This window comes from Octopus bimaculoides, chromosome 2 (genome assembly GCF_001194135.2).
Source record: "Octopus bimaculoides isolate UCB-OBI-ISO-001 chromosome 2, ASM119413v2, whole genome shotgun sequence".
Taxonomy (NCBI): domain Eukaryota; kingdom Metazoa; phylum Mollusca; class Cephalopoda; order Octopoda; family Octopodidae; genus Octopus; species Octopus bimaculoides.
Window position 1 is genome coordinate 15,148,011 of NC_068982.1, and position 15,239 is coordinate 15,163,249.

At 39.8% G+C, this 15,239-nt stretch overlaps 1 protein-coding gene across 1 annotated transcript in view; it reads left to right on the forward strand.

Annotated features, from left to right (window-relative positions):
- Positions 1-3,027: 3,027 nt before the first annotated feature.
- The window catches only part of LOC106876001 (E3 ubiquitin-protein ligase RNF139), a 15,871-nt gene continuing 3,659 nt past the window's right edge, over positions 3,028-15,239 (forward strand). The window contains exon 1 of the mRNA XM_014924351.2: positions 3,028-3,851. Within this exon, the coding sequence (XP_014779837.1) occupies positions 3,671-3,851 (181 nt within the window). The 5' untranslated portion in view covers positions 3,028-3,670. The remainder of the gene's footprint in view (positions 3,852-15,239) is intronic.

The window sequence follows — 15,239 nt, forward strand, 5'->3', positions numbered from 1 at the left end:
GCATCTTCTGAAGCTATGGAAGCAGTCATAGCCACAGCGTTCCTAGGAAGGCAAGTCGTCCGTTGTTGCAAACGTTCGGAAGGCCTGGAAGCAGCAGTAGCCGCAGCGTTTGTAGCCAGTCGAGTGGCCCTTTGTTCCTGGCCCTCTGAATCCCTGGCAGCAGCATTAGCAGCAGCGTTTCTAATCAGGCGAGTCACCCTTTGTTCTGGGCCCTCTGTAGACCTGGAAGCAGTATCGTATGAAGCCATGTTGGCTAAGCGTACAGTGCGCTGTTCGAAACTTTCTGCAGCCTGGCATTGCACTGCATGTAAAGCGCTCTGTGAAAGTGTAAAAGCAGTTTGGTCGGAGGACTCACTTGCTTTAATCACCTTTAGCGCCATTGCTGACGAGGTATGGCAACTGAGGCGACTTCTCTTTTTCGGTGGCATTGAATGTCTGAAAGAAAGGGTGAAAGTACAGAGAAATTGTCTTAGAAAGTATGCGTAAAATTGAAGAGGGAAAAGGTGATAAAGAACGGTAAATAAATAAATAAACTGACAGATATTAGTATGTATGTGTGTATTTGTATGTATGTATGTATGTATGTATGTATGTATGTATGTATTAGTGTGTATTAGTGTGTATTCTGTGTGTATATATATGGGAGTAAGTAAGGGTAAGTAAGGGTATTTTAGAAAAAGATTTTCAAGGAACTCACAGTTTGTAGGGCAGAAATGTTTGACTGTTGATCGTATTTGGAAAAGACTGACAGGTATTTGTCTGTACGTGTGTATTTGTATGTATATATGTATGAGTGTGTATTCTCTGTGTATATATATATGGTAGTAAGTAAATGTGTGAAAAAAATTTTTCCAAAAGCTCACAGTTTGTATTGGAAAACCTCGCAGTTTGTAGGGAAAAGTAAATGTGTTTTAATAAAGAGTGGATTGTATTTGATAAAGATGAACAGGTATTTGTATGTATGTGTTTATTTGTATGTATGGGTGTATTTGTACGTATGTATGTATGAGTGTGTATTCTGTGTTTATATATATGGTAGTAAGTAAATGTGTGAAAAAGATTTTTAAAAAACTCCCAGTTTGTAGGGAATAAAAGTTTGTCGATCGTATTTATGTATGTATGCCTGTATATATGTGAGATAATAGTTTCACTTTAATAGTTTCAGTATTAAAGTGAAAGTGTCTGACATTAGAATAGAGAGATGTTATTGTTTCACTTTTGACACATAATACTACAATAGTGGAGATGTGATATTGCACTGGGCTCGCACTAGGTAAGAAGTTAAAAACTTTTTGGGCCTAAAACACTACCTGGACCCTAAGTAAGGCATGTGTAAAATTTGAAAGAAATTGGTTGTGTAGTTCTCAAGTTTTAGGGATTCACACAGACAGACTCACAGACACACGTTCTCATCTTTATATATATAGATTATCATCATCATTATCAATGAACGTCCACTTTCCAGCTGGCATGGGTTAAATGGTATGACTGGAACTGATTACCTGGAAAGCTGCACCAGGTTCCAGTCTGATTTGGCATGGTTTCTACAGCTGGATGCCCTTCCTAGTGCCAACCACTCCGAGAGTGTAATATGTACTTACATGGCACCAGCAATGACCACAATGATTTTATATAAATATATAATGTCAGGTGTCGGGTTATGATCCATTGCAGTGTGTTGCCGCATTCAACATTTGTTGGTATATTTCTGGGTCCTCTTGGGTAACTCTTCAAATAGTCCCAGTCAGCTGACACAGAAGGGATAACAAAGGAAAAACAAAAAAAAACACACACACACAATAGGTATGAACATGCTCAATTACTCATCAACAATCAACTAAATATTCCCACAATTTCGACACCTATGTGGTCAGAGTATTTAATCATTAGAGCAATTTTCAGAAACTCAGATTCAGCCACAAGCTTAGATCGAACTGAGTCTATAGAAAATAATAGGTGCTACGCTGTGGGCTTGAACCCTGGACCTTGTAACAGGAGTTTTATATGTCAGTGTCCCTCTAAGCTTAGTCAACGGAAGTGAATGTTTCGCTGATGAGATCTAACCAAGGCCGAAACATGTCGTTTACCACAGCTGGAAGACAAAATCCACTCCTATCTGCACTAACATTGCCTCAAAATTTGAATTAGTTGATATTATCGGTCTTATCTATTTTACTTGTTGATTTTAGATTTAAAATGTCCTGGAGGGAGATTTGTCTTCTAATTGTAAGGATGTCCGTTAAACGAGTTTTTTTTTTCAAACTGTATATTACAGAGGTAAGATTCTACTGTCAATATTTAACATGCTGACTTCTCCCTTGAGCTGTATTACCTCAGTCCTAACGTGTTTTGCTTACTCGGGTTATCCAAATCTTTTTTTTTTTTTTTTTTTTTTTTGTTTTATACACATTTTTCCGGATTGTTTTGGTTTATAACCAATCCCGCATTATATATTTACCAAAACAAAAGATCACCTCTTACATATTCTCACTTGCGTATATTTAGCATTGAATTGCGTTTCCCAGAAAACCGGATGAATATATAAAAATTCGTAAACATGGGAAGAGTGAGACGGTAGACTTTCGCTTCAGAACCCGGAAACACACACACACACACAAAATAATAATAAATAAATAAATAGAGAGAGAGAGAGAGAAAAAAGCATCAATTTGGCTGCTATTTCTAGCATTTTAGACCATGTAGCGGCCCACTTGATGATTTCGTCGGAGCTCATGGCGTTTACGTCAATTGTTTTCTAAACACTACAAGGGTTTTTTTTTATCTTCCGAGGCAATTCTCTCCATGCTACTCACCTATAGTCAATCAGTCAGTATCTTAAAATCATTGTGAAACATATTTCACTAAAAGGATAAGTAAAACTGAAAACGTTAGCCTTTAATATAATACACAGTTGAGAAACTTTTTAAGCAGCATCTATGCAGAATGTAGTATATATATATATATATATATATATATATATATATGAGTTTGCTTGTTTGTTTCTTTCTAACGCACATAGTCCAAGTATATCAGTAAATATATACTTCACATCTGAATTTTAAATTCTTTTTCAAGTACGCTAATCTCATGTTAAACTGATTGATTCGAACGTACAGCGTTTCCCATTGAGCACACCCCCAACAAAGAAAGAAAGCATTCGTGTCACAACTTCGCATTTACCACGGTCTACAATCCCAATGAGAAATATCTCTCTTTAAAGAAACCAAGATATAAAGCATAAATATATACATGTATATATTTATATTTATATATACATAGAGCAGTTAGCCAACAATAACAATAGTTATTTATAGCTGCTCAATAGTTTTGATTTACTGCAGGATATGAACCAGCTTCAATATATTGTTCATTGAAATAATCGAAAAAAAAAATCTATGTGCAGAGACGTGCATTGTCATGTATTTAGATGTATAGCAGCACTTATGGTAGGTGCAATATTATTAATTAGAAAGAAATTAAGTTTCTGCGTATCTTGAAGCCTAGTGCCGTAAAGCGGTACCAGTGTCGGGAGTTGTCTGTGTTTATGATCAGTCTGCCGAAAATTGCAGTTTGATCAGAACGTTTGTGGGTTCGGCAGATTTGACTCCCGTTTTGGAGCGAGGGGATCGTCTTTTCTTAAACATTGAAGGGAGCTTTCCATTCACAAAGTATGACATGGAGGGACAGACTAGAAAATCTCCTTGACATTGCCTTGAGAATCCCTCCTCTTTTCGTGATGGATGCTATACTAAACAAGCAAACATCTGTAGGATTTTGGTTGCTTTTCAACATCAAAGAACCGCCAGATTCGTGGGGATTTAGTACTATCACGTTTCTCTTTGATTTTGCAGGTAAACGTTCATAATTTATTTCAACTTATTATTTATTTTATCGTTAAAAAAATTTCTTTTTTCAAATCCATTCAAATCTGAACAATTCATTTTATTATCATTATAATCTACCCGCATTTTGTTTGCAAATAAGACAAGGTATTCCTTAAATGGAAGAGTTAAAAAATCAGCAAGGTGTCACTCATTTATATCAGTTTCACCTGTCTGAATGTGTGACCACCTAGCAAAAGAACTCATTAGGATATCCGTATTGTCACAAAATACCTTTATGTATGTTTCATCATAGCAGTTGTCCTTCTTCAGCTCTTAATTACATTACCTCTACAACCGAAAATAATATATATATATATATAGTGGTAGCTGTTATTATGTAAGGCTAAAGAACAATGTCTCAACTGTTGTAATAGTCTATCACTTTTGATTGCTGCTGTTTTAGTTGTTTGTGTTTATACTTAATTGTTGCTTTATTTATTCAATCACTTCTCCAATTGTTGCTTTATTTCGTTACTTCTCAATTTTACTATACATCTTCATCTCAGATAATTTAGTTGGTAGCTAATTATTTAGCCTACACACACACACACACAATAATAATAATAATAATAGTAATAATAATAAACAATCCTTTCTACTATAGGCACAAGGGCTGGAATTTTGTGGGAAGGTGCAAGTTGATTTCGTCGACCTAAGTGATCAACTGGTACCTTATTTAATCATCCCTGAAAAGATAAAATGTAAAATCAATAATTTCTGATGTGCACTAGACCCCAAATTTGTGGGAAGGGTTAGTTAACTAAATAATCGGCAACCTTTCGACGAAAGATTGCCAAAATAAGTCTTTATGGTCAGACTGCCACTTATTTTTATCGCGCCCGGAAGAATGAAAAACGAATATGACCTCCTCCCGGATTTGAACCCTGGAAGTAACGGACCGTTACTAAATACCACTAAGCATTTTCTTCGATGCTTCAACAAACGCACAATGTATATTAAATACCCGGGGAAGGGTGTTATTTTTATTCAACAATGCGTATGTTTAGTAAGAATGTTCAGAACAGATCGTGGTCATGAACACCTTGCCTATGTAACTCATACTTTTTAGTATCTTTCAACAGTGACTAATGTTTGTCATATGTTTGCCTCTGTTCTAGTGGCAATCACAGCAAGAATAAATAAACGAGTAAAAGTACAAATTGAGTCATCTAGTCTTAACAGATATCTTCGAGTTATTATGAGTCTTCTATCTTAACTTCCGATTGACAGATTTCATGTTTTCTTTCATGTACGCGCGCCCGTATACATATATATGTGTGCGTGTGTGTCTGTGAGTATATATACTCATATATACACAGAGACTCAAGCACGGACGTATGTATACACACATAAATGTGTCTGTACCTGTAAGTATATATATATATATATATATATATATATATATATATATATATATATATATATAGCAAAAGCTGCTGGCCCATCATGGATGATAGCTAAGATGCTCGAAATATCTGGTAAGGTAAGATAACATGATAGTCACCTGGATAGTTAATCAAGTAATATAGGAAGGTGTCGTACCCAATGACTGGTGTAGCAGTATCTTTATAAATTGCTGGAAGGACAAAGGTGATGCTTTTAGTAGGTGGATATTCTAGAGGCATCAGATTTTTGGATCAGGCCATGAAGGTCACAGAGTGAGTTATGGCATAATTGATCTGATACAGAGCTAGTTTAGATAAAATGTAATTTGACTTCATTTCTAGAAGGGCAACAGATGCAATCATTCTAGTGGCTGCTTTAGAAATACTTGGCTAAGTGTAAACTGCTATATCTGGCATTTATTGACTTGGAGACGGCCTTCTGGTGGTCACTAAGAAAACTAGTTGTGGATGAATGGCTTGTGAGGTCTGTACAAGTTATGTACAAAGGTGCTGTAAGTAAAGTGAGATTCAATAGTAAGTTTTATGACAAATTTAGCCTGAAGGTAGGGGGTCCATCAAAGTTCAGCCCTCAGCCCTCTCTTATTTGTTATTGTCCTCCAGGCCATCACAAATGTCTAAGACTGGCTGTCCATAGGAACTCCTATATGCTGATGACCTTGGAGGCAAACTTGGTCTGATGGATATGCAATGTTAAAGTGCACAAGTGCCAGAATAGAAGTGAACTTTTGAGAAATATCGGATGTTAGCAGAATCAGGTGTGGTATATAAGAGAGAGCTTGCATTAGTATGGCCATATGATGCATGGAGAGGATGACTGCTGCATTAGGAAGTGCTGTGCACTTCATGTTTGTGGGACCCATAGAAGAGGGATACTGAGGAAGATGGGATGAAGTGGTAAAGACTGACCTAAAAGATGCTGCATTTTATAGAGATGACAAAAGACCATATTGATTGACAATAGGTGATGCTGCAAAAAACTTGCTCACCCTCAGTAACACGTGCTCTTAAGTTGGGGGTTGTGTTAGAAGCCGCAATATTTGTACCCTGCCAGGCCTACATTTACTGCTTTTAACCTTCATCACCATTGTTTTAACATCTACTTTTCAATGCTTGCATGAGTCCGATGAAATTCATTGAGGTAGATTTCTAGGGTCAGGTACTCTTTCTCTTGCCAACTCACATCTGTTTCATGGAAAATTACTAACAAACAGCTCCACTTCTATAATGGGGATGTTTGTTTGCAATCATCCATATGTATATGCTTGTATGCATATGTATATGCTTGTATGCATATGTATATGCATATGTGTGTGTGTGTGTGTGTACATATGGTTCAGAGCTTGGCAGATACAGAAAAGGACAGCATGGGGAAAGAAGATATGGAAATTAGAAGATTCCATAATTGGGAACAAATAAGGAAATTCTAACTGACACATATGACTGTAGGGAAGCAGATTTATACACCTGTAGCAGGGATGAAAACTGGGAATTTGCTTAGGGTCACAGAATAGACATGTGGCTAGAACAAAGTCCTGACCAAACCAAAAGTAACTTGGTTGACAGGACTGTAAATGATAAGTGACAGGCTTAAAAACCCCAGCGAAAAGGTGCTAGTAGGGAGCATTACCAAATGTCTAGGAGGACAGCTAACCATCAGGTATACTTGGCTAAGGGTGAGACAGAGAGGTAGAAGCTTGTGCATGTCTTGCAGTGTGAGGATTAGAGGTGTGGGGGTGTTCAGGATTGCAAGACAGTGTGTGAGAGAGAAACAAGATGTCATAGGTGAAGAGTGTATCCAGGATGATGAAGGCATATTTGCCATTAATATGGAAGACAAGGAAGTGGCATAGAGGTATTATTATGAGAGGCTGTTGGATGCAGAGAATGTTTGGGATAAAGAGGGTTTACTTATGCTGACGCTACAAAAGGATCAGCAATTCAAGTCGACAAGAACATAATAGGTAAGGTGATGAAGAACACAAAGAGAGGGAAAACTGCAGGTCTATCAGGGATAGATGCAGAGATGCTCGAAATATCCATTGAGATAGAGTACAGAATTACCGACAGATCAAGTTATACAGGAAGGATTCATACCTAATGAATGGTGAGCAGTCTCATGGTAAACTGTTACAAAGGCAAAGGTGATATCTTAGAGGGAGACAGCTGTAGAGGAATCAAGCTACTGGATCAGGTTGTGAAGGTCACAGAGAAAGTTATAGCACAATTGATTCCTGATAGGGCAGATGAGATGCAGTTCAGTTTTGTGTCTGAAAGAGGTGTGATACATGCAGTCTTCTTATGTGATTGAGTCATCTCTACAGATTTTATATAGAAATTGTAGCCAGCATTGATTTTATTACAGCATTTCGTATCCAAGACATCAGATATAAACAAACAATGAGATCAAAGATTAAGAGCTTAGACAGGTGCTGATGAAAGAGTGAAAACTCCCGAAATATGGCATATATGCCCATTACCCATTTTTCATCTTTCATCTTCAGTCTCATTGTTTGTTTACATTTGATGTCTCGGATATGAAACATCATAACAAGATACATGTAAAAAGCACCACTCAAGCGTGGCTGTTGCCAGTGCCGTCTGACTGGCTCCCATGCTGGTGGCACGTAAAAAGCACCCACTACACTCTCGGAGTGGTTGGCATTAGGAAGGGCATCCAGCTGTAGAAACCTTGCCAGATCAGATTGGAGCCTGGTGTAGCCTCCTGGCTTGCCAGTCCTCAGTCAAACCATTCAACCCTTGCCAGCCTGGAAAGATGTTAAACGATGACGATGATGATGATAGGCAGATTGCATGACGCTTGTATTAGAACTGCAATGTTGCATAGTAATGAGGTAGGGGCCTTGAATTCAGAGCACTTAAGAAGACTGGAAAGAAATGAGGTGAGCCTGTTCTGTTGGATGAAAATGCCTGAATGGCAACAGTATACAAGTGCTGAGAGAAAAACCGGGCATAAGAGGAATCAGACGTAGTGTGCAAGAAAGAAGACTGTGTTGGTATGGACCTGTGATGCGTATGGATGAGGACAATTATATAAGGAAGTGGTGATCACTTAATGTAGTTGGCATTTGCAGAAGGGAGAGACTCAGGAAGAAATAATGGTGAAGTGGTGAAGGCTGACCTCAGAGCCCTGAGCCCCATGGAAGAGACGACAAAGGATTAAGATGTCTGGCAATATGGAGTTCTCGAAAGTTTCATCCACCTCAACGAAACTGAATACTGGAACACACCACATATATATATATTGTGCTCTCCACCCACGCGTGACATCAATTCATGCCTCACTCCCTGAACCTAATTACTTCTCATGAAGTACTATGTCTGCCTCTCTCTCCTCCTCCCTCTATTCTTGCAGCCTACCCAACCATGTTATCTCTCTCTCTGCCTCTCTCTCTCTCTCTCTCTCTCTCTCTCTCGTCTTCCCATTGTCAACTGTATCATTATTACTATACTGCTGGTCTTTCTCCCCATCCCATTCTCTTCCCCCAACTGATAACTCATCGGTCACTCACCCTTTGACCTTACACTCAATTTTACAGTTGCAGTCTGCCTCCTCATTCCCTCATCTGTTCCCCATTCAATTTTGCAAACATCTCCATCAACCCACTTCTACTCACTATGTACTTTGAGTGGGGGGGGGGCACCTGGACACCTCATCATCACCATCTGTCTCATCACAACTCCTAATGTTCATTCTGTCTTTCCATATTAAATGTGAGTAGCCATGTAGTTCTTCCACAAGAACCTGCTCTGTCCCCTACGACTTTCATAATTTAACCTCTTGTTCCCCAGCATAAAGCCAGTCCCTACTCCCATGGGGTTTCTGAGCTGCTTGGCAGCCTCAATAGTGTTGGTGGCATGAAAAAAGCACCCAGCACACTTTGTAAAGTGGTGGGCACTAGGAAGGGCATCCAACCATAGAAAGCAGACACTGGAGCACGATGCAGTTCTTGGACCCATTGAATCCTTCCAACCATGCCAGCATGGATGATAATGATGGTATATATGTATGTATTCTTGTATTATTGTACATATTTCAGCTGTAAGGCTGTGGCCATTTGGTGGTGGGGCATATCATCATCATCATCATCATCGTTTAACGTCCACTTTCCATGCTAGCATGGGTTGGACGATTTAACGGAGGACTGGTGAAACCTGATGGCTACACCAGGCTCCAATTTGATTTGGCAGAGTTTCTACAGCTGGATGCCCTTCCTAACACCAACCACTCCGAGAGTGTAGTGAGTGCTTTTCACATGCCACCGGCACGAAGGCCTGTCAGGCGGTACTGGCAACGGCCACGCTCAAAATGGTGTATTTTACGTGCCACCCGCACAAGAGCCAGTCCAGCGGCACTGGCAACGATCTAGCTCAAAATTCCTTACACATGCCACGGGCACAAGTGCCAGAAAGGCGACGCTGGGCATATATATATATAATATGTTGTATTACTTTGAAGATGTCTCAAAACTAGTGGAATGCAACTAGTATGTATACATATCTACCCGTCCGTCTGTCCATCCATCCATCCATCCATCCATCCATCCATCCATCACATTAGAGGAAAGATCAAAACCAAGGCGGAACGAGTATCTCAAGTCATTTAGAATAATTTAATTAGGGTAATTCACCTTGCCCTAATTAAATTATTCTAAATGACTTGAGATACTCGTTGTGCCTTGGTTTTTATTTTTCCTCTAATATAATATATACCTGCTATAACAGAACCCTAACACGGATCCCTAGATCGAGCCTTAGCTGTGATCTTGGAACCTACTAACTATAATATTTAATCGTGTACCTATTTGTTTTGATCACTAGTGAACTAAACCCCTCATATTCTTTATATATATATGCACACACACACACACGTGGGGAAGCAGATATCAAAAAATTTGCCAGTGTTCTGCATTGTGAGGACCAAAGACTTGAGGTGTTTCGTGTTGCAAGCCAGTGTGTGTGACAGAATTGTGATGTCATAGGAGAGAAATGTGTCTGCATGGATGACGGCTCACTTGCATTTAATGAGGCTGTAAAGAGAGAGACTTGGCGACACCACTATGAAAGGTTGCTAAATGAAGAGAATGAATGGGAGAAAGAGAGTCTGTCAAATGATCCAACAGAGGGACCAGTTATTTGAATTGACAGTACTTTGGTAGATAAAGCAATTGAAGGTATGAAGACAGGGAAAGCCCCCGTCCCATCAGGAATCACCACAGATATGTCGGCTATAGTCTAGTCACTTGTATAGTCAATCAGGTGATACATGAAGGAGTTATACCCAATGACTGGTGTAGCAGCACCATAGTCAACTGCTACAAAGGTAAAGGTGATGCATTAGATACAAATAATTACAGAGATATCAAGTTATTGGATTAGGTAATGAAAGTCACGAAGAGGGTCATAGCCGAACTAATTAGGGAGAAAGTTAGTCTAGATGAGATGGAGTTTGGCTTTGTGTCAGGTAGAAGCACCATTGATGCTATATTTCTGGTAAGGCAACTGCAGGAGAAATATCTAGCCAAAGATAAACCTCTGCACTTGGCTTTTATTGACTTGGAGAAAGCTTTTGACAGAATCCCCCAATCCGTTATCTGGTGGTCAATACGGAAACTAGAGATAGATGAGTGGTTAGTGAGAGCTGTACAAGCCATGTACAGGGATACTGTCTGTAAGATGAGGGTTGGCAATGAGTACAGTGAAGAATTCCAGGTAGGGGTAGGGGTCCTCCAAGGATCAGTCCTCAGTCCCCTCTTATTCATCATAGTCCTGCAGGCAATAGCAGAGGAATTCAAGACAGGATGCACCTGGGAGCTTCTCTATGCTGATGACTTTGCACTAATATTTGAGTCACTATCTGAACTAGAGGAGAAATTTCAGGTGTGGAAGAAAGGTCTAGAATCAAAGGACTTTTGAGTCAACCTAGCAATATGAACCAAATTGGTTCACTGGCACCCATGCCAACCTTCCTTCATTGGACACTAAACTCAGCTTGCGAAGACCTGTTGGGGCAAGTGAGATCGAAACTGAACCAAATTTGATGACTGGCATCCGTGCCAGTGGAGCGCTAACAGCACCATCCGAGTGGGATCACTACCAGAGCAGCGGTCTCACTCCCATGCCGGTGGCACGTAAAAAGCACCATTTGAGCGCGATTGTTTCCAGCTTTGCCTTACTGGCACTTGTGCCGGTGGCATGTGAACAAAATATTGGACTGACTCCTGTGCAGGTGGCATGTAAAAAAAACACCATTTGAGTGTGAGCGTTGCCAGTACCGCCGGACTGGCCCTTGTGCCGGTGGCGTGTAAAAAACACCCACTACACTCTCGGAGTGGTTGGCATTGGGAAGGGCATCCAGCTGTAGAAACTCTGCCAGATCAGATTAGAGTCTGGTGTAGCCATCTGGTTTGCCAGTCCCAAGTCAAATCGTCCAACCCATGCCAGCATGGAAAGCGGACGTTAAATGATGATGATGATGATGATTCTAAAGAATTTATAAGAGTTGTGATTAGTAAAATTAGAGTTGTGATGATAATGATGTTGATCTCTTTTGTGGAAAGATTTATAAAAAAAAATAAATGCTCCCTTTCAAAGCCTAGCCAGGCTCATGGGCCTGGTTTCCCGGTTTCAATGGCGTATGTGTTCCCCAGCTGGATGGGACGCCAGTTCATCGCAGCGTTACTCATTTTTGCCAGCTGAGTGGACTGGAGCAACGTGAAAATGAAGTGTTTTGCTCAAGAACACAACGCGTTGCCCGGTCCAGGAATCGAAACCACAATCTTACAATCATGATGCTGACACTCTAACCACTAAACCATGCGCCTCCACTGGAAAGATGTATAAGCTTGTAAAATTTCACATTTCGTCTGTGATTTAGTTTATGCTGCCTGGAAGTATATTGGCAATTATTGCTGGAAACAGCTGTGTTAACATGAATTTTCTTTTGCATATCATCATCATCATCATCATTGTTTAACGTCCGCCTTCCATGCTAGCATGGGTTGGACGATTTGACTGAGGAATGGCTACACCAGGCTCCAATCTGATTTCACAGAGTTAGTAAATGAAAATGTGTATGATTGTGATTGAAAACCTGCATGTGCGTGTTGGTATCTTAAAGCTACATACATGTGTGTGTATGTGTGTGTTGAAATGTATGTCTAAGTGTGTGGATTGAATAAGTGTATTTTGAGAGAGAAAGAGAGAGATGTGTATTTTAGTAAACAAGAAAGTAAGAACTATGGATAATAGATGAAGACTTTGCTATGGAACAGGAAGTTAGCTGATTATCACCTGATACCTTCTAACTGTGGTCAGTCACATAAGTTGAAGATTCCACGACTGAAATCTTAATTAACATCTAAAGAACAGAGATAGATGCTTTTACAGCTACATATCTTGGCAAGAATGGAGGGATACCTTTTTGATGGCTAAATATATTGTAAATCTGACCTTGTGAAAAAAAAAAAGAAAAACAGAGAGAGAGAGAAACGGAAGGAGAAAGAGAGGAGAGACAGTGAGAGAGAAATTTGTTTCTATTTTCCACTTAACTTTTGCAAGAAACAGAACTTTTTCTTAATCTTGTTTGTTCCACTTGAAGTTTTCTGTATGATAAATTGCTGGGATGAATCATTTTGCAAAATGTAAATAACGGGGAAAAAATAGGACATGTTTGCCAGAAATAGAATCGTGGACGTAGCTAATAATTAATTTTTATGTCATTTAGACGACACTTAAATAACTTTATATTTTAGATTTATCTGTATTTCCTTTGGATTCTGTAACTGTATTCTTTTACTTGTCTCAGTCACTTGACTGTGGCCATGCTGGAGCACCGCCTTTAGTCGAATCAAATCGACTCCAGGACTTATTCTTTGTAAGCCTAGTACTTATTCTATCGGTCTTTTTTTGCCGAACTGCTAAGTTACGGGGACCTAAACACACCAGCATCGGTTGCCAAGCGATGTTGGTGGGGGACAAACACAGATACACAACATCACACACATACATATATATATATATATATATACACACATATATACGACGGGCTTCTTTCAGTTTCCGTCTACCAAATCCACTCACAAGGCTTTGGTCGGCCTGAGGCTATAGTAAAAGACACTTGCCCAAGCTACCATGCAGTGGGACTGAACCCGGAACCATGTAGTTGTGAAGCAAGCTTCTTACCACACAGCCACTCCTGCTCCTCCAAATATAGTGGCCAAAAATAAAAGAAGATTAGAATTCTTGCAGATGATCTTCGTTTAATATTCAGATCACTCTGTGAAATATAATGCGTATTTATTCACATTATTTCGAATTAATCTTGCATTATCTTCAAGTTTTGAGACAGTCGATGATGTGATTGTTTATTTTTCAGAATGACATTGCAGGGTATGTATCAGAGGCCAGATCTGACCAGTTTCAACGATAACCAAGTAGAATATTTGAGCTGGATATGGCCGGTTTAAATGCTAAAATGTTAAAGATAGGATAACCACAGAAACATTAATGTCCAGGCCTTTAGGAATCTTTCTGTATTTCAAACTTCATCTTCAGTGCAGGCTTGAGTGTGTGGTAAGAAGTTTGCTTCCCAACCACGTGGTTCCGGGTTCACTCCCACTACATGACACCTTGGGCAAGTGTCTTCTGCTGTAGCCTCAGGTCAACCAAAGCCTTGTGAGTGGAGTGGATTTGGTAGGCAGAAAAGATAAGGCGGCGAGCTGGCAGAAACGTTAGCACGCCGGGCGAAATGCTTAGTGGTATTTCGTCTGCTGCTACGTTCTGAGTTCAAATTCCACCGAGGTCAACTTTGCCTTTCATCCTTTCGGGGTCGATAAACTAAGTACCAGTTACACACTGGGGTCAATGTAATCGACTTAATCTCCTTGTTTGTCCCCTCTATGTTTAGCCCCTTGTGGGCAATAACGAAATAAGAAACCGAAAGAAGACTGTTGTGTGTATATATGTGTGTGTGTGTGTGTGTATTTGTGTGTTTGTGTCTGTGTTTGTCCCCCCCCCACCACCACCACTTGACAACCAGTGTTGGTGTGTTTACGTCCCTGTAACTTAGTGGTTCAGCAAAAAGAGACTGATAGAATAAGTACAAGGCTTAAAACCAAAGTCCTGGGGTCGATTTGTTTGACTAAAAACCTTTAAGGCAGTGCTCCAGCATGGCCGCAGTCAAATGACTGAAACAAGTAAAAGATATCTTATAGAATCGTGGATAGTTGAGAATGAAAGTTCTCTTGTCTTCTAGTTAACCCTTTGCCTGTTCTGTGTACCATGGTGACACACACAGCATATTTCCATGGTAACCATGCATCTTCCCAATTTTCTTTTAACCATCAGAGTAACTTGTGACTTATAAAAGGAAAGCTTTATATTACCCAAAACTAACATGGATGTTTAGGACAAACTTATGATAATGCTTTGGGTAGGCAAAGGGTTAACATTAGCTTTGAAGATATGAGATTTCACTTCTTTCCTCCACCATATTGTTGTTTAGATGCAAGTTAATCTTGACTGAGCAGATCCATGTTCAAAAATGCTTTGTTGTTGTTGTGGTTTGTTCTTTCTCGAGCCATATCTGGCTCATAAGGGCCAATTTCCCTGTTTCATTGGCGTATAGGTTCCCCACCCGGACAGGACACTGGTCTGTCACAGGTGAGCTTCTAGATGTAGGAGGAAAGAGTGAGAGAAAGTTGTGGCGAAAGAGTCAGCAGAAGTTTGCTATTACCTTCTGCCGAAGTTGCTTGTAAACACACACACACACACACACTGCCCAGTCTGAGATTCGAACCCGCGATCCCTCGATCGCAAGTCTGCTACTCTAGCCACTAGGCCATCTGTCTCTACTCAAAAATGCTTTAGCATGAACCATTCCTTTTTCTGCAGACCAGATCACATGCTCTTATTATTGTTACAGTTTGTT